General features: G+C 40.1%; 5 protein-coding genes across 5 annotated transcripts; 2 read left to right on the top strand and 3 right to left on the bottom strand.

Moving 5' to 3' along the window:
• Positions 1-4,609: 4,609 nt before the first annotated feature.
• LOC148910458 (G protein-activated inward rectifier potassium channel 3-like) lies at positions 4,610-5,758 on the top strand. The gene is given in 5 exon segments (XM_089031380.1): positions 4,610-4,994; positions 4,996-5,038; positions 5,041-5,159; positions 5,161-5,547; positions 5,549-5,758. Coding segments are annotated over 5 exon segments (1,089 nt in total). The 5' UTR covers positions 4,610-4,664.
• A 1,602-nt stretch (positions 5,759-7,360) lies between these two features.
• On the top strand, positions 7,361-13,248 carry LOC116293009 (lipase maturation factor 1). Its single transcript, XM_031700392.2, has 11 exons — positions 7,361-7,920; positions 8,066-8,372; positions 8,517-8,527; positions 8,603-8,751; positions 9,239-9,304; positions 9,734-9,901; positions 10,271-10,451; positions 10,746-10,899; positions 11,210-11,399; positions 11,687-11,799; positions 12,285-13,248. The coding sequence occupies exons 1-11, from the start codon at positions 7,662-7,664 to the stop codon at positions 12,550-12,552; spliced, it is 1,866 nt and encodes a 621-aa protein (XP_031556252.2). The 5' UTR covers positions 7,361-7,661; the 3' UTR covers positions 12,553-13,248.
• An 81-nt stretch (positions 13,249-13,329) lies between these two features.
• Positions 13,330-15,598, bottom strand: LOC148910457 (inward rectifier potassium channel 2-like). Its single transcript, XM_089031194.1, has 2 exons — positions 14,957-15,598; positions 13,330-14,179 (listed from the first exon to the last, which is right to left on the bottom strand). The coding sequence occupies exons 1-2, from the start codon at positions 15,353-15,355 to the stop codon at positions 13,370-13,372; spliced, it is 1,209 nt and encodes a 402-aa protein (XP_088887320.1). The 5' UTR covers positions 15,356-15,598; the 3' UTR covers positions 13,330-13,369.
• A 67-nt stretch (positions 15,599-15,665) lies between these two features.
• LOC116293010 (inward rectifier potassium channel 2) lies at positions 15,666-18,018 on the bottom strand. Its single transcript, XM_089031195.1, has 2 exons — positions 17,527-18,018; positions 15,666-17,140 (listed from the first exon to the last, which is right to left on the bottom strand). Exons 1-2 carry the CDS (start codon positions 17,914-17,916, stop codon positions 16,331-16,333), a joined length of 1,200 nt encoding a protein of 399 aa, XP_088887321.1. The 5' UTR covers positions 17,917-18,018; the 3' UTR covers positions 15,666-16,330.
• A 1,608-nt stretch (positions 18,019-19,626) lies between these two features.
• LOC148910456 (G protein-activated inward rectifier potassium channel 3-like) lies at positions 19,627-21,661 on the bottom strand. Its single transcript, XM_089031384.1, is given in 2 exon segments — positions 19,627-21,278; positions 21,280-21,661. Coding segments are annotated over 2 exon segments (1,482 nt in total). The 5' UTR covers positions 21,568-21,661; the 3' UTR covers positions 19,627-20,084.
• Between the last annotated feature and the right edge of the window lie 2,385 nt (positions 21,662-24,046).

Raw genomic sequence — 24,046 nt, 5'->3', positions numbered from 1 at the left:
TGATGTGGTCACTGGAAAACATAGGACTCGCGAACGGTCAAGGCTAAGACGTACTGACAACGTGACTGCTGACTTTTGGGAGGGAAGGGGTGGTACTGGTAAGCGGCTGGGAGTCATTATGCATTTGGTAACTGTCAATGATATGATAATGGGGTTCGATGGGAATGCCATATATATGGTCGTGATGCGTTGATGTGATGATTGAAATGGTCATGACGTATAATGGTGTGTAATGATGAGTTATGGGACTATTTTATGGCTTATGATGTATGGATGATGCTTATGCCTTAATGGGTAGGTTCATTAAATTAATTATTATGATGTGTGTGGGTGATGAGGATTATGATGATTAATAATATGCATGAGGGTGGTGCTTGGGCTGCTTATGATGCTTGTCGTGCTGATTCTTATGAGGTGATCTTGCTGCTGGTCGTGCATGCTGATCTCTGATGATGGTCGTGATGGATGCTTCTTCCCTGCTGGTCGGTCTGCTGGGTCTGGCTGATGGTCGTGCATGCGGTCTTCTGCTAGCTGGTGGTGCTCTGGATTCTCTGCCTTTCGTGCTGCTGGTAGCGTGCTGCTGCTTCTGCTGCTGGGGGTGACTGCTGATCTATCCGCTTCTAGGTAAAAAAAAAAAAAAAAACCAAACTGATGCTCCGCAGCTGTCGTGCCTGCTGCTGCTGCTTCGGCTTCTGGTACGTGCTGCTGCTTGTCGTGCTGCTGCTTCTTCTGACTGTCTTGCTGCATGCGTCGTTCTGCTGCTGCTTCTTCGGCGCTGGTCGGTGCTGCTGCTAAGGCTGGTCGTGCTGCTGCATTCTGCTACTAACGCATATCAGGCTGCTAGGATCGTAGCTGCTGCCTTCTGGCTCTCTTCTCTCTGTTCGGCTCTGGCGCGTGTTGGCGGGGGTCTGGTGGGCTCCCCCTGCCGCTTGCGTTTCTCACATCCCTCTTGTCTGGCTGTTGTGCGGGTGTCTGGGCGTGTTCGTGTCGCGCTGTTTTCTTGGGGCGGGGGCACCGGTCCTGTGGTGCTCCTGGTTCCGGTGTCGTGGGTGGTATATCACGTCGCAACACTCAAGATTCTAGGAGGTCAACAATCACTGACAGTATTGAACGCCATATTCCCAGAGATCACCTCAGCCCCCTCGTGATCTGCAGCCCTCACGGTCTGCCCACCTCAGATAGAAAGAGTCATGTAACCCCTCCTCAGCTAAAGGAAAGGCAAGTTGACATAAAAGAGAAACTAGCAGATTGAACAATAATACGTTCTTCTAATGGCACTCGAAGAAAAACCTCAATACATGAAAATTGCAAAGGGGGCAGGCGATATTCCGTTTCAATAGTTCTCTTTTCCATTTTTTCTTTTCTTCTTCGTTCTCGTCTCTTGGTTCCGTTCTTCATATCCCAACGCGAGCACGCCTAGAACGCCGGGAGGGTGGGACACCGGTCGTCACGCAACCGAGGCAGACGAGGGGGGGGCAGCGCGCAAGGGGGTGGGTTGGGGGCCACATTTTCCAGCTCAAGCCGCAACTTGGGGCTCAGACAGCTCCGGAACTGTGTTGATATCTAGTACTTGGCCACTAACGGACAATAGTCTATAAGACGCGATATTGGCGCGAGAGCAGTAGGGACGAGAAGATTCTCCTCAACCGGGCAGCTACGGGTGTAGAAGAGGACCCAACGCGACGACCACCGTAGCCTGCAGGGGACGGTGGACTGGGGCCGCAAGCTAGACGACTTCGGGAGCAGCGACATGCGGGATTGCGGGGGGGCAGGGCGCGTGGCAGGTGGAACGTTCGGAACTCTCGAGATCAGTGCGGTAAGCCAAGGGGTATTCCAATGGGGCGTGGGGGGAGGCGGGGAGGCCAAGCCGGGGGGCGAAAAGAGTCAGGGGGGGGAAAGCCCCAACGCTGTGCGCGAACGACAAGAGTATCGGGGTCCGCGAGAGACATAAGGGGGCGGGGGGGACGCTGGTCTGCGGGACGATAACTATAGCCCGGCGGTCCGGCCGACTGCCGAAGCTAACAAGAACGTGGCGTTACCAAAGAATGAGCAGCTGGCTAGGAAAAGTAAGCCGAGGAATCCAGATTCGATGGGCTCGCTGTTCTCGCACGCCCGTGGCCTGAGATTAGAAATAGGTAGAGCCGCTAGCCATACATTGGCTCATTGGTTCGGTAACGTGGACGTAATTTATTCTGTAGCGGTGGAGGTGGTGTGGGGGTAGATGCGCCTTTCCTGAGTTTTTGGTACGCCTTTGTACACTAGTAGGTGAGGCTTTGTTTAGGTGCAGGTCTTTGCTTATCTACTGGTCACTTAATATATAGCGGAGCCGGTTGTTTGGGGATGATGGCGGCGTCGGTTATGTCCACGGTGACCAATCACGTACTTGTGGGGGAGGGTGGAGGGGGTCGTGTCCTGGGGGTTCTGAAAGTCATTTGAGGTGTATGGAGAGTGAGGAAGAGGGTTGATCTTTGGGTGGAGGGTGCGCGGTTTGGGCCGATATGGTGGATTGCGGCGCGGTGATTGGAGTCGAAAGAGGTGCGTAAAGGTGCCGGTCGGGGTATTAGGTGGTGAAGATGTGGAGTCTGCGATGCGTATCTTTGAGTGGACTGGGGTACTCGAAGGAAGTCTGCAGGCTACGAAGTGGTCGCCGTGAGGGGGAGGGGGCGGTTGAAGTCTAGACCGTCAGTTAGGTATAGGGCGCGTTGAAGGTGGAGGGGTCGTTAGGGATGTGGGCCGGGGGGGGGGTAGGGGTGGGAGGTGCCTGGTGGATTGTGTTTACGTTGAGTGATTGAGGCGTGGGGTTTGTTCACTAGTTGGGGGGGGGATTTTGAATGTAGTGATCTTATCTCAGTGGGGGTCTGTTGTCTTTAAGGTTCGTTTTGTTCTACGGTATGGGAAGAGAGGATAAGGGTGCCTGTTGCGGGGTTCGCCGACTAGGGTGTGGTTGTGTGAGCAGCAGTGTGGGGGTATGGGTCTATCGGTTGGGGTTAGGTATCGGGTGATAGGCTGGAGGCGGATTGGGAGTGTGGCATGTGGTGATGAGGGTTGGGGGGAGTGCGGGTTGGGGAGGGTGATGGGGGGGGGGGGGGTTGTGAGTAGATCAAGGTGTGTGGTGCGCTTGTTGGGGGTAGGGGGAGCGTACAAGAGGCGGTACGGGGAGGAAGGGGAGTGCAGGCTGCAGTTCAAGGGGGTAGGGCACAAGTGGGCGATTTGGGGCGGTGAAATCGTTGATTATGAAGTTATTTTCATGGGGCCGCTTGGCGTGCTCTCTTGGTTGTGGTCGTTATGGGAGGATTTATTAGGGTAACAGAGGTGACGGAGTAGGGGGGGTAGGATTGTTGGGCGTGTCGTGGGGGATGAGGATTGTAAGTCTAGGGTGGGTAATAGAGGTATGGCGTTAGTGTATAGTTAGTTGTTGCTGTGTATATAAGGGTTTGGGTAGGTTACCCTGGCGTCGCGGGAAAGGGTGAGGTTTGCGTTGTACGCAGGGTCGTGAGTGTAGGGTAATCCGCATTGTGGTTTTGATGCTCGTAGTTGTTCCTGGGGTGCGGTCCTTGCGCTTTGTCGGTGGGTGGTGTTCAGCGTCTCGGCGGTGTGCGTAAAGAAGTGTGGGTTAGGGGTGCTGTTGGGGGAGGTTTTCGGAGGGTTTATGGGGTGGAGAGTTTTCCAAGGATTTCGAACTGTGCTTGCTCGGGTGTGTTGTTCTGGTCCGTCCTCTTTGATATTTGAGGAGGTGCACCGGACCATTAGCATTCGTTTCAAAGAGGACAGGTGATCGGGGGGTTGAAGCCAAGCGTTGTTGGAGTGGTTCTGGTGGTGAATGAGGAGAGGGAGTCGGGGAATGAGATTGGATACTTTGGAGGGTGAATATGGGGGGTGGGAAGTTGTTGGAGAGAGGGTAGGGAAGAAATTGGGCGTGCTGGTAAATTTTTGGAAAGTGTTGGAGTGTGTAGGTGAGAAGTGTGGTACGAGACGGGGGGGGGGGAAGATTGGTCGTGTGCGGGTGGGGAGTGGGGGGGAGGTGAAAACGATGGCGAATGGGGGGGTAAGGGGTTTGGTAAGGGCGAGGGGTTGTAGGGGGTATGACGTGGTGGTATGAGTGAGGTTTAGACCAGGCTGAAGGATCCCTTGTTCAAGCCCCTTTCGTGATTACATCCCATCAACAACACATCTGTCATCGACATTAGGATCCGATTCCAAAGAGGTTCTGCCTGCGAAGTCATATTTAGTCAGGTTGGCAAAAAGTGGCGATATATTTTAACTAATTTACGGTGGTTTGTAAACAATTGGATCCACCATTATGTAAATACAGCCCGCACGTCCCACTTTTCTTTGTTTTTACAGCAGCAAATCAGTTTTTCAGTAACCAATCGCGTTTCGTTTTGGTTGAGTTCATGTCAGCAAATGCCTTCATATACACCACTAGCACGAGGGTCTTTCACGTACTCTTCTTTACAACGATTCGAAACATTACAGCAAGGTTAGGGCTACAAAACTAACTCAAAGTGGAGTTTTAAACAATTGACTTGATACGTCAATCATTAGGAATACAATCACGGACAGAACAGAGAAAAATCGACCTGATTTTGAATTGTACAAAAGAAACTCTTGACTGCCATTGTCAACTGTCTTTACATAAACACACAACAGAGAGGTCTTAGGGTATGGAACTAGAGTTGGATGGAGTTATGCCAGGATCTTACGTCAAACAAGAAAGGATTACAAAGTTCGGCAAGAGAAAATCTACGTCCAGAAACTTTGAGAAACGTCGTTTAATTTCAAAAAAGGGAAATCTTCAAATCATTGCCGACAACGTCCCAGCTCGTAATCAACTCTTCTTAGCTGACCATTTTACTACGTTAATCGAGGCACGTTGGAGATATGTGTTTGCAGTATTTTCTTTAGCGTTTTTATTGAGCTGGGTGTTTTTTGCAGCAATATGGTGGGGAATATATAGCTATAGAAAAAAATATCACGACATGGAGTGCATCGAAAAAAGTCGATAACTGGACCTCGGCCTTTCTTTTTTCTCTTGAGACCCAACTACAATTGGTTATGGTGGACGTCAAGTCACTCCGCACTGTCCTGAGGGAGTTGTATTATTAATTTTACAATGTATAGTAGGACTTTTGATTTCAACTACTATGCTAGGACTAGTTTGTTGCCAAGCTTTCAAGGCCCCATTTACGTCGTAGAACTGTTAAATTTTCAAACCATGGGGTCATAGCGTTGAGAGACGATAAACTGTGTTTGATGTTTAGAGTTGGTGACGTTCGTAAAACACCGTTATTGGAACCACATATTCGGGCCTCGCTCATTAGAAGGCACTTAACTAAAGAAGGGGAAGAAATTGGGTTTTTTCAACAGAGTTTATCTCTTCGTCACGACCATGTCAATGACGAAAAACTCAATCTATTCATACCTGCTATAGTGTATCATGAAATAGATGAAGAGTCTCCTTTCTATAGCTATGGCGCAGAGGATATCGTACGATTAGATTTTGAAATTGTTCTTATTTTGGAAGGAATTCTTGAATCAACAGGTATGAACTACACAGGCGAGAACCTCGTATCTTAGTGATGAAATTCACTGGGGACATTTATTTGAAGATATCGTCTCTCGTGATAATTTCAAAGATGGATCATACCGGGTCAACTTTGGACGATTTAATGATATATTTCCCGTGCCTACTCCAAGATGTTCAGCTAAGATACTCGATGAATTAAAGAGTAATAGAAGGAGACTCGGACCCTCCTAATTCTCCATTAACAAACTCTACGCATTCAACCGCAGATTTTCAAGTTGACTGCAATAATCACGAAGGACTACTTGAAGAAAAGCCAGCCAGGCGCTACCAGCTTGGCAGCCCTTCATCTTAACAGTTCCCAACTTGTTCCTAATGGAAGTACGGTCAGTTTCAATAACCCTTCAATTATAACTAGTAGACTATGATATCAAATATATATGAAAATAATAATGAAACGATTAGAAGGTGATTATGGCGTTTTCAAGAAGGCGCATAAATATCATCCGATTGATAAGTATATCAACACTTGGCTATAATCTTTATACAATATTTGTTAAGATAACATTATTTAAGGCTTGCTATATAATTTTCCACAGAATCGTAAGATTTCTGACAAATAAGTCATTTAACGAATTAATATTGCACGCTTGCTTGTAATCTAAACTAAGTAAAAAACATATTAGCAATTCATTATTCCAATAATTCATCTATTTATCAGTTACGACATGAAAACAGTTTTTTTAAAAGGGAAAAACTTACGGCAAAACCTTAATTAAAATTTCCCAAAGTGAGTGACAATTTGTGAATATCAAATATTTATAGTTGGATGATAAGTCTTGCAATAATTATTCTGCCCCAACTGCAGGAAAACCGTTGAATTATATCAAATGAAATACACAACTAATCAAGAATTCACGTAGTTAAATGAAGTTTTCTTGTTGGCGTTGTTTTTAATAAAGTTCAAATAAATGATACACGTTCTTTATTGCCTGTTTAGTGTGTCTATGATTGAGTCTCCAAACGTCAGAGTACGCTTCAGCTATGGGTTTAACTTTTCAGTTTCTGCAGTAAAAATAACCCGCCTGTGTTTTCACTTCTGTTTTCGTACAGCGTAGCAAAGTGGACAGGAGTACTTAGGTCTATAGTGCTGAATTTTCGAGGCAGAAAGAATGAAGTATGCAATAAAGTGGAATCCATTATGATGCAATGCAACAGTGCGTTTTTCGACAAAGCAACTTTTCAGATAAAAATGTAAAACTTAAAAAGTTAAGAATAACCTATATTTTCCTGTCTTCTATTTTTGTATAGCGCAACAAAGTGGTCAGGATTAGGTATTGTAGTGCGGAATTCTTAAGGCAAATTAAAAGACATAGAGAGAAAATGCGCAATAGAATATGGTGCCATGATGCTATGCACCAGTGAGTTTTTCGACAAAAAAAACTTTCCAGAGAAAAAAAGTTATGATTTTTGCTGTGATTTATTCTCCTAAGATTTCATGGTTAACCAATTTTGGTTTTGAATTCAACCACAAGAAAAATATTTATTTTCTTTATTTTTTGGAACGTGAAAAATTTCGGGAAGCATGCCGCGCTGATGTTTCTGGTTGAGTGCAACCACCCCTTTGTTGACGTGAAACTGCGATGAGCGCATGAGAAAAGGCACTGAGCGTGGTGCCGACGCGCTTTGAAGAAACCATTGAGAAAAGTAGCCAACTGTATTAAAGACACAGCATGTTTGATTCCTATATAATGCAAATCATATCACGCTTCAGTTATAGTTTATAATATGAAAATATTTGATCTTGACCAGTTCACTTTAAGAGACGATCTCGAGGTAACTCCAGTCTTGGCTACTTTACCTCCAAGTGTTGTATTAACTGGTATTCCTGTGTCGGCGTTAGAGGGAATGAATACGACTGTCTACACTTTTAATTTTAAAAAATTAGCAGTTATAATATTTTAATCAGTGATATAAAAAAACCTTGGAAATTCCAAACATCCCCATCCATAGGGTAGATAGACATATTCTGGTACGCTACACAGTCAGTACCCTCCTTAGACAACCGGATGTAGTTTAACCGGAAGTGGATGTGTGATTGTGAGGCCTGGGAATGACCAAACGTGGAAACCATTGAATGGAACTAAGGGTCATCAAAATATGGCTTAGATTTTTCCTTAAAAAACTTTGTTTTTTTTCCCTTGGATTAATTTCTTTCACCATGGATAAAATTAATAGTTTAAGGCAGAGAAAGAGAGAGAAACTGAACGAAGAAAAGCCTAGTTCAACGAAGCAAGATGAGTCGAAAACAAAGCAAATTGATAGCACTCCACTTGAAATAGGCTCCTACTGGTTGACTAGGATCGTGTTTGTAAGGTGTCTTGGCTTCATATACTGTAAGTAAGAAAACGAAAACTATCTTATTGCATTTGAAAACCAATTCCTACTCTTCAAATCCTCGAGATTGAATTGACTGCGATAGACATTATCTTATATTCTTATTGTTTTTTTGGGTTTTTTTTGCATGGTTTTTGGTTTTAGTTTTTGCATTCCTCATTGCTGCACACCAAAACAAGCAACTTCTAGGTAAAGATGGTCTCCTACCAACAGACAAATACCTGCAACAAATTGAAAATCACTTTGGAAGCAGAGGATGGGAGACATTTCTACGAGTGCTGTCAGTCCTCCTTTTCTGTGATTGGTCAAAGATTGATGTATATCTTGATGTGTTGGCATATAGCGGCATGGTCTTGGCAGGGTTTATAATGATATCGGGATGTGCAAACATGATCATATTATTTGCTTTGTGGGTAATATACCACTCAATTACCAATATTGGACAGAGATGGTAAGTTACAAGCTAGAAAAATATCCATGCCCCCCCCGAGGGGATTGGAATTTCCAAGTGGATGGGGAGGTTCTGAGGAGGGTATATTGCATTTTTTGAACTCCATTTTAAAGTACGCTAACCACTACTTATTTTATTTTACAGGTATTCCTTTGGTAAGTGGAGGTTAAAATTGATGTTCATTTTTTGAGATAACATATTTGTATAAAAGTCATATTTTTCTTTTTTAGGTTGGGAGTCTCAGCTTCTTGAGACAGGATTCCTTGCTATATTCATGTGCCCTGTTCTTAAACTGCAGAAAGTTCCACTCCACACCCCTACCCCCTGGGTAGTTATTTATGGTTATAGATGGCTCATATTCAGAATTATGCTTGGTGCCGTGAGTATCATTGTTGTATCATGTAGTGTCAAAAAAAAAATATATAGAGGGCAGAAAACATCACATAATAACATCTATAAATTTTATCAAACTTTGAAACAACTTCTGACCTGATTAAAGGCTGATTAAAGGTCAAATTGGAACTAGTGTGTTATGCTTTGCAGAGGGAGGAAAAAAAGATAACCTCAAGAAAAATCCTTGAATCAAGGGAGAGACCTAACAAACTCTATGCATGTGTGACGCCATGTCCAGGAATTGAAGCTGAGACAGAGAGTGCAGTATTCTCTTGTGAAGATGACTTTCTCTCAGTTTGTCGAAACGTCAGTCACCACCAAAAACAGTCTTTCTCAAGACTACACTCACCCAGACGATCACATTTCACAACAAATTTCAACACCTAGCTAGGTTCAAACCATTTACTCTTAAGTGCAGTATTGCTACATCACCCCTAATTCCATGATTACAATTGGCTTGAAATCTCTTTCAGGGTCTTATAAAGATACGAGGAGATCGTTGCTGGAGAGACTTGACATGCATGAACTATCATTACGAGGTAGGAGATTGGAATTCTTTTGTTTTGTCCCCCAGATCAAGCTGCTTTGATGTCACATCATGTCCTCCCACTTTGCATATACTCTACGATTGAATAAATCAAGTTTATGTTACATTTTCACTCCATACCTTAAAACAGTCTCTGGGTTTCCTGTGGTGGAATGACCACAGGTAGCCCACCAACAATGAGACAAAAACAGGTAACTTAATTGGAGGAAGTTGCCATGTCGTCTTCTATTAAGATAGAACCTTACCTACACAAATAATCAAAAGCCCACTTGCTGTTCAAAAAAGGCAATTTAGAGTATCAGTTTAGAAACTGATCCTTCATTGGGGGTAGTTGAGGCTGCTCTGACATATATATCTACCCTATACATATTGATACCACCTTTGTCTTTACAATTGATTTTCTATTGCTATTCTTTTTCAGACCCAGCCAGTTCCTAATCCAATAAGCTATTATATGCATCATTCTCCAGAGGTGTTCCATAACCTTGAAACTCTTGTCAATCACTTTGTGGAACTAGTGGCTCCCTTCATGATATTCCTGAACAGACCTCTTAGAATCTGGGGTGGAATCATCCAAATTATGTTCCAGGTAAATCATTGACTGGTATTTCTCAATGACTATAGAAAGCAAAACTGGGGATGGGGGGGGGGGGGGGGAAGGGGGTGGGCTTAGATTTGAAAATATGGGAGAATCATATCTTCTCTCATAAGACAAAGACCCTGGAGCAACCTTCAAAAATGAAAAAAATTAAAAAATAGCTGACTCAGTGAGTTTAAATTTTTTAGTAGATATGAGCTTAGAGTGTAGCAGCTTATTTAATGGTATACTTGGTATACTATGTTTGCTTATCGTTTGTGTTGCTTGTGTGCAAACCAGACTTTTCATTAAATCTGCACTTGAATCCTTGTTTGAAAGTTCCATATTGTATTCATAACTACTGAAATATTCATTTTTCAGGTCATTCTTATCATTAGTGGAAATCTTAGTTTTCTCAACTGGCTGACCATCCTACCAAGCATTATGTGTCTAGATGATGCGAGTCTAGCATTCCTTTTTAGTGATTCATCCTCAGCAAAGAAAGAAGTCTTGAAGTTGCAGCATGCTAAAAGTATAGGGAAAGCTCTTGGGCCATCATGGGGTATGCTTGAATGGATACATACTTTACATAATGTATTTATTAAGGTTAATGGCCTAGATAAAAGGCGCAATTTATGCATGCCAAAAGTAAGTGGTAATGACAGTGAGGATTACAATTAGCTAGGGAAATGGTGAATTATTTGCGCACCCAGGTACCATGTACCTGAATACTGGTGTAGAATAGATTTTTCCCTTTGTACAGGTCTCTACTACCCCTTTCTCCCCCTACCCCTCCCCCATTGCCAATCTCTTCTGACATCCATCATTAATTGTTTCTTTTGTCTATTTCCTCTAGGTCTCTGTGTGCGACGGGTCTTTGAGGTCATGCTTGGTCTCATTCTTGCTTATCTCAGTATTCCTGTCATCCAGAATCTAATGTCTTCTCAACAAGCTATGAACACATCGTTTGATTCTTTTAGGATTGTTAATACTTACGGGGCTTTTGGAAGGTGAGAATATGACACCCACCCATCCCCCCCCCCTCCCCACCCAAGGGGTGGGCAAAGCGAACTTCCATTCAAAGTAAAGCAAGTGCTTAATATTAATTGCGTAAAAAAAGAAATATGCTTGAAAAACTCTCATCAGGGTAAAATTTGTACCATTTGAATAATTGTATCTTTCTGTAATCGCTTTGGCGCAAAAATTGCCTTAATATATGAGTCTAAGTACAGGGTGTGCAAAGACAACTAGTTACTAGCATGTCCCTTTTGGCACCAAAACTTTTAGTGCACTTTTAAATTGTTTTGTTTTATCGTTTAGTATTACAAAGAAAAGAACAGAAGTAATATTCCAAGGAACTAAAAACTCAACTATAATCCCTGATGAAGAAGGAGGAATATGGCAGGAATATGAATTCAAGTGTAAGCCAGGTGACACTAAACGGCGGCCATGTCTGATATCACCATATCACTACAGACTTGACTGGCTCATGTGGTTTGCAGCTTTCCAGGTAAAAGAATGCCAAGATACCAAAATACAATTTTCCAGTACTCAGCATTCAAATCAACCTGAATTCATGTTACATTGAACCATTGCATCACTTGTATTTCTAAGATTTGAATATATAGCTATTTTCAAAAAAGGTTGGTGAAGGCTTTGTTGAATGTTGCAGACTTTAAACACAGTCTTTCAGTGCAATGCCATTAAACTTTGTCACTGTGGTATTAGCTGCATATTCTACATGCTGATTAGCAGTATCATATGCCTGACATGCTTCGTTTTTTCATTCATTGATAGAATTACCAGTACAATCCTTGGTTGATCCATCTTGGTGCCAAACTACTCGTTAATGATGACCAAGCTACTTCATTGATTGCGCACAATCCTTTCTACAACGACACTCCTCCCAAGTGAGTATTTCATTTGCTTGTCAATACGCGGTTCGCTTTAAGATTTTTCATCCATTTTCCATTTCTTGCTGATCAGTCTTTGCTTTCCATATTCTGAGCTCTCCTTCTTCTACTTAACTCTGTCAGCCAGTTTCATCACTGCATTCTTACTGAGGTTATGGTTAGTTCTTTCATTGGTTCTCCACTAGATTTTTGTTATTTTTCGTTAGCTCTCAGTTTTCTGCCTACCTCCCAGTTAGTTTCTATCAGTCTCTCCTTAGTTCTTTATTAGCTCTCCATAGGTTTTCCATTAGATTTTCTTTAGTTCTCTGTAAGCTCTCCGTTGGCGTTTCGTTAGTTCTTCGTTAACTTTTCATTAGCATTATTCCAATCTTCATTTCATTTTCCCTTGGTCCAACTTCATTTGGCTGTAAGTACTTCTTTCCCTTTTGGTTCAATGCCGGTTTTATCCAATGTCTTGAGTGCAATCCGTCTCATGGTTTCAGGTATATCCGTGGCGAGCATTACCTGTATCAATTCACCAAGATTGGAAGTAAAGAAGCAAGTGAAGGTCATTGGTGGAAGAGAACCAAAGTTGGTTCTTATTTCCCTCCCGTGTCTCTTAGGGATCTTAAGGATTACCTTAGAATGCAGGGATGGAAACTACCAAAAAAAGAAGAACAAAGTCTAATTCAGTCTCCAAACCCCACAAAACAGAAGGCTTTTCTTCCTCATGCTTTTTCATTAGCTCTGCTTTTGGTTTGGTGGTTTTAATGTTTTAATCTTTGCTGCATGATTCTTTGCTGTCGTAACTAAGCAGCTTCCTGTCAAGAAACAATCCTAGATAGCGCTATTGCTGCTCTAATTCGTCCAGAGATTTAAAAAACATCACTTCAAAAGTATACTTTATTAGTTAATATAATCATTTGTTTAGAGATTAAAAATCTAATAAAACATTTGACTAATATATATCATTTTCAGGCATAAAGATTTCTTATATATTAACCCCCACACCCACCCCAAAAAATAACAAAATATTTCCTAAAATTTGAATGCATAAAGTTATGTAGAACAAAAATGGTAGAAAACCATGTGAAAAATTGTATAACAGTTCTACCAATTTCAGAATAATAGATTCTCAATTTTCTTTCATTTTCCATTGAATAATCAAATTGAATTTATAAGAACTGGCCAAAAAAAAAAAAAAAAAAAATCCAAATTGGCATCCAAAAATACATGAATTCACAAAGGTTCAAGATTATAATTATCCCCCCACTATCAAAATACTTCCCTAACTGTGTAAATAAAAATTTTTTTTTTTTTTTGAGTCTTAAAGGAGCTGACCCCTTTCAAAGGTATCTTCATTGTGAAATTTGAGGAGATATGAAAGACCAGAGGAACTTATTAACATACTATCTTCCAACTTATGCCAATATTTCTTACAAAACGAATTAAAATTTGTTAAAGTTGCCATTGTTTTTGCTTGAAACACTTCGTAAGTAAGTTTCTACAGTAAAATATGTTCATGTAATTCCATTGCAACCACCTGTATCAGCAGATAACATACTGACATTGTTGTCATAGTTACATACTAGATGTATAAACCAGGAAAGCTGACACTGTAGTCTGAGTTTATATCCATATCATCCTGCCACAACTTCTCGTATAATTCTCTTGGTGAGCTGCTTGGGATGTTGATTTTTCTCATTATATCAAACTTGGAGAAATCAATCCAGTACTTCTTCCCTGTATGCTGACTTTTTTCCAAGACGTTTTCAAATTCAAAGCCCCATAATATTTCATCATTTAAGTAGGAAGTTTTAGGCTGGGTATTCATTCCTGTTGCTTCAACAATACCGTCCAAAACAATAATAATCTCAAACTCTTGGGTGCGTAGTTTTTCAGGTGTGATATCGTATAATGGACTATTTTCATCAATAATATGATATATAGTCAATGGCAGCATGATAAACACCTGATTTCTGTTATCATCATAGTCACAATTCCTCCAATCATAGCACAGTCTCAAATCTTGTTGGTAGTATGGTAACGTCAAGCCTTCTTCTGTTGTCAGTTTCCTAAAGAGCTGAGCCCTAATGTGTGCTTCTACAATCTGACTTTTCCTGACATCTCCAACTCTAAACATTAGACACATCTTGTTGTCTCTTTTAGTGATGGCAGCATACTTAGAGAACATTACAGTCTTTGCTCTTTCACGTGGTCTTGATATCTTTGCAAAAGTCAAGCCAAGTAAGAATGCATCAAGGAAGATTCCTATTATGCATTGCAGTTGAAGTAGTATGACTCCTTCAGGGCATTTAGGGGTAATCCCACGGTAGCCATAACCTATAGTTTGTTGTGTTTCAATTGAAAAGAGGAAAGCAGATGTCCAGCTTTTGACCTAGAAAATGATAAAGAAAAGCTTAAAGTAAAAACCTATAATTAGAGAGGATTTGAATGGTTTTCTTGAGCAAGTGCATGTATGTTCCATGTATGGCTAATGGTGACCATTTGATAATGAATAAAACTTAAGTGCTGACACATGGTGCAAAAAATTGTGTGCAACATTGCATGCAACAGGACTGTTGCAGCGTGTGTACCCCAATCTTGTAGAACGCAACGTTGCATGCAACAAATCTGAAAGTGAATCATGCTCTACTCTTCCAACATTGCTTGCAACAAATTTCATCATGTGAACATGGCTGCAATATTACCTGCAACATTTTGAAATTTCTAGCCAATCAGCTTGCACCAAATTTATAATGGCTGACCAAATATCTTAACATAGCAGGCTGACACAAGCGATGTTGCATGATTTCATTGCAATGTGTCACTCCGATTCAAATTTGTTGCTTGCAATGTTGCACCATGTGCCAACACCTTAAGGAAGCTCTGAATGTAAGTATTCGTATTCATGTATATGAACACTGCTAAAATATTCATAAACTAAACTCTCATTACTTATTCAAATTCAAGCTTTGAATAAATTGATATATTTTTTACCTATTTTCTTTCAATTATTCACTTATAGCTTATACAACTATGATATATATAGAAGCCTCTTGCAAGACCTGGGCCACAATAGGGTTTGAGCCATGCTAGTTTGAAGGCACAGATTTTGCTTTCATGTTATCAAATTCAAATCCCCTTGTAATTCCTTTGAACTATTCATACATACCTCTGTTATACATATGTCTTTCCCTCTACCAAGAACGATAAACCACCACAAAGTACCGAAGAAAAACCATGAAAATATATAAGACAAGCAAAACAGAAGAATAACCCAGTGCCACTTCAAGTCTATTGAAGTAGTGAAAACATCCGATAAATAAAGCTTAGCCTTCTTCGGTACTTTCTGGGCAATAGCTTGAAGTCGTCCTTTCTTATTTACGAGTCTTTTCCTGGGCTCGAACAAGCGTAGTTCGTCTTGTTTGGGATCAAAACTTGGAGAAGATGGTGGGATATCCATCAGTCTTTGGGGACGAAATGGTTGAGATTCGTCGAGGCTTTGAACGTGATTAGTTGAATAATAGACTGGTTGAGCTGACGGGTCAATCAAATTATCTCTGGAACTCATGGTTTTGAAGATCACACAACGATATTGAGGACAATTATTGTTTTTTAGCGAATCAAAAAAATCGTTTCTCCTGTAGCGAATGTTGCTGGTTTAATCCTTATTTCACCCAGGGATTTTCGACTCAAATGTATATAGGTAACCCATTTCCAATTCTTTTCGCTTAATAATATTCTGTGTTTTACTTGTTCCCAGAAAATAATTAATTTTAATCCTATCTTTATTTTGTGCATTTGAACTGGATGGGATTGCTAAAAAACAAGAAGAAGTATATTTCCGTTTTTCCTTCCCACAAACAGCAAATGTGACCACGTTTTCATATTTCCGCCTTTATTTCACTTTACCTTTTGCAAACCTTCTCACCAAAGACAAAAAATGATATCTTGTTTACCTACTACTAGGAGATATACAAGATTCCTTTTTACTAATTAAAAAAAAATTCACTGGTCAATTTACTGATGTTACTTGTATGCATAGTTAATAGAGGGAGGGCGATGTTTTATGTTTGCCATAGACAACGTCAAATGGTCTTTAATCTAGCCAATGGAAACAGACTGCATGAGCGAAAGAGAAATTAAAATGGACAGTGGAAACTGAAAAGATAAAGAGATGAGTGACAGTCAATTGAATAGATAGGGATAAGAGAAAACCTAATGCTTTGTTTCCACAAACGTTCAAGATTATAATTTTTCTCTGACTATCAAAATACTTCTCTAACTGTAAATCTTGTTGCATCTTAATGGAGTGGACCCCTTTCAAAGATATCTTGAATGTGAAATTTAAGGAGATATGAAGACTAGACACAACTTCTGTGAAGGAATCATGTGATTCTTTTGCACTTTCTTGCTTCATTTTCTAAAACATCTTCACTTTTAACATAGTTTTGAGAATGGTCTATAGTAAAATATATTCATGTAATACCATTGCAACCACCTATATCAGCAGATAACATACTGACATTGTTGTCATAGTTACACACTAGATGTATAAACCAGGAAGGCTAATACTGTAGTCTGAGTTTATATCCATCTCTTCCTGTCGCAACTTCTCATATAATTCTCTTGGTGAGCTGCTTGGGATGTTGATTTTTCTCATTCTATCAAACTTGGAAAAATCGATCCAGTACTTCTTCCCTGTATGCTGACTTTTTTCCAAGACGTTCTCAAATTCATAGCCCCATAATATTTCATCATTTAAGTAGGAAGTTTTAGGCTGGGTATTCAGTCCTGTTGCTTCGACAATACCGTCCAAAACAATAATAATCTCAAACTCTTGGGTGTGTAGTTTTTCAGGTGTGATATCGTATAATGGACTATTTTCATCAATAATATGATATATAGTCAATGGCAGCATGATAAACACCTGATTTCTGTTATCATCATAGTCACAATTCCTCCAATCATAGCACAGTCTCAAATCTTGTTGGTAGTATGGTAACGTCAAGCCTTCTTCTGTTGTCAGTTTCCTAAAGAGCTGAGCCCTAATGTGTGCTTCTACAATCTGACTTTTCCTGACATCTCCAACTCTAAACATTAGACACATCTTGTTGTCTCTTTTAGTGATGGCAGCATACTTAGAGAACATTACAGTCTTTGCTCTTTCACGTGGTCTTGATATCTTTGCAAAAGTCAAGCCAAGTAAGAATGCATCAAGGAAGATTCCTATTATGCATTGCAGTTGAAGTAGTATGACTCCTTCAGGGCATTTAGGGGTAATCCCACGGTAGCCATAACCTATAGTTTGTTGTGTTTCAATTGAAAAGAGGAAAGCAGATGTCCAGCTTTTGACCTAGAAAATGATAAAGAAAAGCTTAAAGTAAAAACCTATAATTAGAGAGGATTTGAATGGTTTTCTTGAGCAAGTGACTAATGATGACGATTAACAAAGCTCTGGAAGTACGTACTCAAGATGTGGTGTGAGAATTACTCACAAAAAAAATGTCAAAGCTAATCACCACCACAAGCACAGCAGTGGTGCAGCTCAATTGGGTTGAACTAAAAGCATGTGAAGTTGCCTCTTACAGCCGCTATACAGCCAATGTATGACCCCGGGGCACAGCCTTAACCAGTTTGAATTAGTTAGGGTTGATTTGGGAGGAGGGAACCAACTCAGCTTACATGGAATGTTATCAAATCAAATCCCCCTTCTAATTCCTTTGAACTATTCATACATACCTCTGTTAAACATACGTCTTTCCCTCTACCAAGAACGATAAACCACCACAAAGTACCGAAGAAAAACCATGACAAGATATAAGACAAGCAAAAGAGAAGAATAACCCAGTGCCACCTCAAGTCTATCGAAGTAGTGAAAACATCCGATAAATAAAGCTTAGCCTTCTTCGGTACTTTCTTGGCAACAGCTTGAAGTCGTCCTTTCTTATTTACGAGTCTTTTTTTGGGCTCGAACAAGCGTAGTTCGTCTTGCTTTGTTTCAAAACTTGGAGAAGATGGTGGAACTTCCATCAGCCTTGTGTTTTGAGATTCGTCAAGACTTTGGTCGTGATTAGTTGCATAATTGACTGGTTGAGCTGACGGTTCGATCAAATTATCTCTGGAACTCATGAAGATTGCACAATGATATAAAGGACGAAAGACAATTATTATTTTTTAGACAATCAAAGAAAACAAACTGATCGAATCGATCGTGTGTTATCTTGTGTAGCGGTCAAGCCTTCTTTGACCCAGGGATTTTCGACTCCAATACATATAGGTAACCCATTTGAGATTCTTTGCTTTCTAACTGACTCCCATTATTTCGAGTTCGCCTTTTGCTCAATCTAAGCCTTAAGTTGTGCACAAATTTATCAATTTTAATTCTATCTTTGCGAATTTGAACTGGATGGAATTGCTAAGAATAAGAAGAAGTAGAAGGAAAAAAGTTTACTCCCACTAGCACTTATACGTATCCCGGGAAATTTTTGTGTCCGCAAATATTTTTTTACGGATACGGGTTGCGTCCACACGTGTCCGCAAATTTTTGTATCCGTATCCGCAAATTTTACGAAAACGGATAAGCGTGGACGGTGAAAACGATTCGAATACGCTGCGTGTGGACGCAAACATTTTCGTATCCGCAAAAAATAATTTGCGGATACAAAAATTTCCGGATACGTGTGGACGGGGCCTTAGTTTGCATGGCATTCTCGATGACTCTTGTTTAATTTCCATCGTTTCCCTGTATTTCACCAGTTCACCTTTTGCAAACCTTCTCACCAAAGACAAATATTCTTTTGTTTATCTACCACTTAGAGATATTTGCGATTCATTTTTACTAATTTGAAATAATTTTATCTATTATCAAGCTAATGGCAACAGACTGCATGAGACGAGAAACGAAGTAAAACGGACAGTGGAAACTGAGAAGAGAAAGGCGGAAGAGTGACAGTTAATAGTATGTTGTGACTTTTAAAGAGAAACCCCGAGGCTCTGTTTCCATATAGAAACTATATAAACGGAAAACTGAGTTCTCCGATTTTTAAATCCAGAGTTGATCTGTCTACCACAATAAACTTAGTAAGTTCAAATATTAGAGTAGACTGCATTGCTGTTTACTGAAAGTTGAATTCCGGATTCATGATCACGTCTTAAGATTACCCGGTCGGCACTGAAAGCTATTTCATTTTCTCTTCTCAACCCGTCTTTTTTCTTCATTGTTCTTTAATCCTGTTAATCAACAGCTTTCAAGCCGCAAGCTATGTTTAGGGGGTAAATTGGTAATGGCCGAGTTACGGCAAAAATGTTGATTCTAGCTGTAGTGCATTATTTCCCTTCTCATCTCTGGAGTCTCGTGAGGGTTTGTGGTTATAGGTCTCTTCCTTGATGCGAGGACTTTTTCATCCAGGGTTTTCCTCCCTCTGGTAAATAATTTGCTACCTAAATTCCAATTCGATCCGTGAATTAGCCGTGCCCTAACTTTGCATTGGTTTGTAAGTATGGTCACTCTCTTATTATCGTCCACTTTCGATAAAAACCACTTATGTTAATCCTTTTTACGCAGTTGACGTGCTCTTACATCAGTCCTCGATAAAGTACGCCATAATAGAGTTTGATTAAGTACTAAGGCGATTTGACCCGTAAACATCGAGGGATACAGTCACGAATCAAAGCTACTTTCATCTATTTTATCCTCATTAGAGTCACAATTTTATACCTCATGGAGATCTAGTCTAGAGGAGCAATCTTTAGCAAGATAATGATTATTTTCCCAAAAGTTACATACAGTTAATTGTAAGTTAGTCCGGAGGACGCATCAAAGAAACCTGACAGTTGAAATCAATAAATCACGCGATATTTTTTAACTTTTATTCTTCTCTTGTCTTTCTTCTTTCTTTTCTGTCCATTAAGCATTAAATACTTACTTGCTAACGCAACAAATCAACTTTTTCTTTACAAATAATCAAGGAATCCCCAGTAATGGACAGTAGTTGATGACAATTTGATCCCTAAGTGTCGTTTATCTATTTAGATAACACTTAATTACAATGAACGTGTAGAAAAACCTAAAAAAAACTTCTCAATTAATTTAGATTAAACGTCACTAAATCCTGTAAGTAGAGATTAAATTAGGAATTTGTTATGCGTTACTTTTATCAAAATCGTGACAGAGCGAAGAGAAAGCGTAAGAATATTGAATTTCCTGTACATGCGAATGACAAGTGGATACAAAGGTTACAAAAAGGTCAATATGAAATGCAAAAATAGAGTACATTTGTACTATATTTTTATTTGATTTAAACAAATAAAACGTCTGAATCATCTCCCTCATCGTAACCCGGGTTATTTATGTATCTTCTAACTGGCCCATTTGATGTAGATTTTGAAGGACTGTTCGACTTTCGATCTCTCAAATCTCGAGTCGTCGTCGTGGTTTCTCCACTAGCTGAGGCTTGAGGTATTTCGCTTTCTTCTCTCACTACATCTAGATCGTCGTCAATAAAGATTCCATCGCTGGATTCGCTTTGATTTTGGGACGTTTGGTCTGATGTTGGATAGTGCTTTCCCTCGTAAAATTCTATAGCAGATACCCGAGGTGTGTCAACTGGGATAAATTTGTGGAATTGCGAAAAGTCTACGCGATATCTCCCGGCCTTCCAGCTTGATCTGTCCACTGTGTTTTTGAACTCAAAACCCCACATTATCTCATCACCTAAATAAGATGTCTTTGCTTGGGTCAAAAGACCTGTGGCTTCTATTGTGCCTTCCATAATTACTACCAATTCAAAATCACTTTCTGCCAGATCCGTGGGAGACATAGTATAGAATGGACTCTCTTCGTCTATGACGTGAACTATGGTCAGAGGCAAGATGAGAAAAATTGTACTGTTTCCATAAGATTGTTCATCGTTCCAATCTATACCTAGCTTGAGATCTTGCTGGTAAAAGGGAATAACCTGTCCTTCCTTTGTCGTTCGAGTTCTGAATAACTGAACACGAATGTGACAGTTCAGAATTTGACTTTTCCGAACATCACCAACTCGAAACATAAGACACATTTTGCCATCGCGTACAGCAATCATGGCTTTGTTAGAAAACATTATAGTTCCTGCTCTATTGCGGGGTCGAGAAAGCTTAGCAAAGATCAAGCCAAGTATAAATGCATTTAAAAAACAACCAAATAAAGATTGAATATTGAGGATTATTACAGCTTCTGCACACTTGTCTGTAATTTGTCGTCCACCGTATCCTATCGTTGTCTGTGATTCAAGAGAAAATAAGAACGCAGTAGTGAATGAATTAACATTATCCACGCAGTAACTGTGACCGTAAACGAAAGACAACAAGAACCACAATGATCCAAATATAAGCCAGCTTCCCATGTATGCAGTAACGAATAGCAACATAATCCAATACCATTTAGCATCAATCATAGTTGTGAACGGGTCTGAAGCATACAAGCTTTTCTTCTGATACACGTCGGTCGCGACGAACTTTCAACCCACCGTGCTTGCTTACAAGTCTGGGTTTCTTAAGTTTATACCTTGAGAGAACACGTCTTAATTTACTTCTCTTCTTTCTCTTCTCGAGCCTCCTTAAGGCTACTCCATCCTGGCTTTCATGGTCAACGGGTTCTCTAGAGGTGCTATTCACTTGGTAGTGCTCGTCTTTGTCCAATTCATAAGACGCCATACTTGTACTGCAAGATTCGGCCAGTCGATTGTGTCTTCTGCGCTTCTCTGCAAAAGTAGAAGCAGTCCCATTAGCATGCTTTAACATATTATCTCACTTTTTATTAATCTTCAGCTACTTCGTTAGCAGCATAATTGAAGGAAAAGAAAATAATTCAACGCAATGTAACTAGGTCTTAATGTTGGGGGGTGGGTCGTACTCTATCAGCGAAGAGTCCCGTGACATTCACAGTAAAATGATAGATTAGCTGACAGGATCAGGAAACTGTGTATCAGTAATCATGATAAATCATTTTTGAGGGAGGGGAGGCTTAGTAAATTGTCAATCAATATAATTTGTCTCACAGCAACGGAAACCACTAGTCAGTATTATTTCTTAAAAAATTATAAGATTCCGGGCGTTTTTACTTTTAATTTGTCAGACTTTCATACTCCGATTTCAGCTATAACCGATGCTATGACACCAGTTTTGTGCCACTGATTAAAAACATTTCCCTACGGCTACTCCGAAAAATCTTTTTTTCCGTCATTCATACTTACCTTAGCTATTGTTTGCTATGAGTGCCGAGTACACAACAACAAAAGAACACTTACAATAAATAAATGATGCGAAGTGGCTCCTTCATCAATCATAGTTAACTATGTTTTAGCGAAGGGAGGAAGACCGGAGAAGACCCTTTAAGCACAAGAGAGAACCAACAACTCTACTCACATACGACACTTGTTTGAAAATAATATCGAGATTTTTTCCATCATTTATTTTTGTGTTCAGTGGATATAAAGCTCTTGACAATCAGGGGAAATTGGTTTTTTTGGTTTGGTGTCACTGTGATATGCTGAGAAAACATATAGAGAAAGTAGAACCTTAAGTGCACGTTTTGTCACAGGAAAAGACCGAAAAACGTCTAGCTAAACAAAAATCTGAGAGATATCCTGGTACTTGTGTCTCAATATCTAAACATCAATCAAAGTGGTTTATACAAAAGAAAAGATTTGACATGTGATTGGATAGCAACATAACGATTCAATAACAAAAACTAACGACTTCCAATCAAGAATGATCAAAGTTTAATTCCTGGCGTAGACAATGTCTTTTTGCTTTTTTTGTGGTAGACCAGACCTACTCCTCTTTCGCCAGCTTCGGTTTTTTGTGGGTTTACTCTTGTATTCCGTTTTTCTCGACGACAAAAAGGAACACCCCAGCCGTATCATCCATTCATTAACATTGATTTGATAGTAATCATGGGAATAAATATCGTGTGCACTTCAGTATCAATCAATATATTACCAGTGGTGAAAAGAGACAAAAGGTCGCAACGATGGAAAAAAAAATACGGCCAGCGACCGTGCGCGATATAATACTACCTTTATGAGGCGGGGAAGTTATTGTTTCCGCACAATGGATGGTAATGCCAACATGCCATCTCTTCAAGATTATCTTGAGTTACAAAAGTAATTCTTTGAGGGTCATCTGTCATAACAACCAATGAAAAAAATTAAGTCAAAATGACGAAAAAGAAATATTAGTAATTCACAGGTTTTTACCAAGGACACATTCGGCACACAGGAGAAAAGTGGACAAATCTTAGCAGTTTAAAGATGGTTACTTGAATTATAAAAATCGTCTTCCAAATAGTCATGCTTCTTAGTGCGTAAAAAAGTTTATGATCTAGTACTATTTCTCTTCCAGATAACGTTTTTTTTTTAAGGCGGAATTTCTAATATCCGTAATTTAATCTTCATTGGTGTTTGTGTTTTCAAAATTGTAATCTCCTTATGCTAAACAGCGTAGAGACAATAAAAAATATACAGCACTGATTGGTCATAATTTCTACAAAAATCAAGCGACGGAAACAATTATCAACACACTTAATCTTTTTGGAGAATCTCAAACCGGGTTTTTAAGTACAGAATTTAGTACAGTTTTTACCCGCGTTTCACTAACGAGTTTACTGCCACTTAGGTTTTAGTAAAGTCGCATTGTTAATGAAACAAAATTAAGTGCTTCAAAGAGTAGTTTTGATAAACTAGCGACGTTTACCCGTTAATACCTTTAGTACATGATTCCTAGAAGACGTTCGATTTGCTATAAGGTTATACTTCAGCAAAATCTGTTTTTATATTCGTTAGCGTAGCGGGTTTTTTTTTATTTAATTGCGTTTAAGTTTCTTACGATAGATTGTCAAGTGGGGTAGTTAATGGTGCTAGCTGAGGAATGTAGAATAGGACAGGTTTTTGCAGAGGAAGAATTTTTTTGTTTCAGTGCAGCATATAAGAGCGTTAGTAAAGCTTACCTTTTTAAACTATAAATAACTGATGAACCCCAAACGCAACTACGGTCCAAATTTATTCTCCTAACGTTGACCCCACGTTTAACTCTTAGCGGGTCGTTCAAGATGCCGCCCCGGGGGGAGGTTGGAAGGAGTAAAAGACTCCTGAGACTCGACCTTGTGATGATGGTGTGTCTGACGGTATGTTATTAACCACTGTGCACAGAGATAGGAAACGCACGGGTGTTACTAGTCTAATCAGGCTCTTACCGGCCTGAGACGATTGCCTATTTCAGG

This window comes from Actinia tenebrosa, unplaced genomic scaffold (genome assembly GCF_029948245.1).
Source record: "Actinia tenebrosa isolate PJP-AT-01 unplaced genomic scaffold, QUT_ActTen_1.0 PGA_scaffold16__25_contigs__length_10494907, whole genome shotgun sequence".
Taxonomy (NCBI): Eukaryota; Metazoa; Cnidaria; class Anthozoa; order Actiniaria; family Actiniidae; genus Actinia; species Actinia tenebrosa.
This window is presented reverse-complemented; position numbering and strand designations above follow the sequence as displayed.

Bases quoted from the DNA above. Each gene is read 5' to 3' on its own strand.
- LOC116293010 (XM_089031195.1), bottom strand. From the start codon at position 17,916: ATGAGTTCCAGAGATAATTTGATCGAACCGTCAGCTCAACCAGTCAAT. The intron at 17,141-17,526 runs GTATGTATGAAT...ATCATTTTCTAG, and splicing joins AAGACGTATGTTTAACAGAG to GTCAAAAGCTGGACATCTGC.
- LOC148910457 (XM_089031194.1), bottom strand. From the start codon at position 15,355: ATGAGTTCCAGAGATAATTTGATTGACCCGTCAGCTCAACCAGTCTAT. The intron at 14,180-14,956 runs GTATGTATGAAT...ATCATTTTCTAG, and splicing joins AAGACATATGTATAACAGAG to GTCAAAAGCTGGACATCTGC.
- LOC116293009 (XM_031700392.2), top strand. From the start codon at position 7,662: ATGGAACTAAGGGTCATCAAAATATGGCTTAGATTTTTCCTTAAAAAA. The intron at 11,400-11,686 runs GTAAAAGAATGC...ATTCATTGATAG, and splicing joins TGTGGTTTGCAGCTTTCCAG to AATTACCAGTACAATCCTTG. The intron at 11,800-12,284 runs GTGAGTATTTCA...TCATGGTTTCAG, and splicing joins TACAACGACACTCCTCCCAA to GTATATCCGTGGCGAGCATT.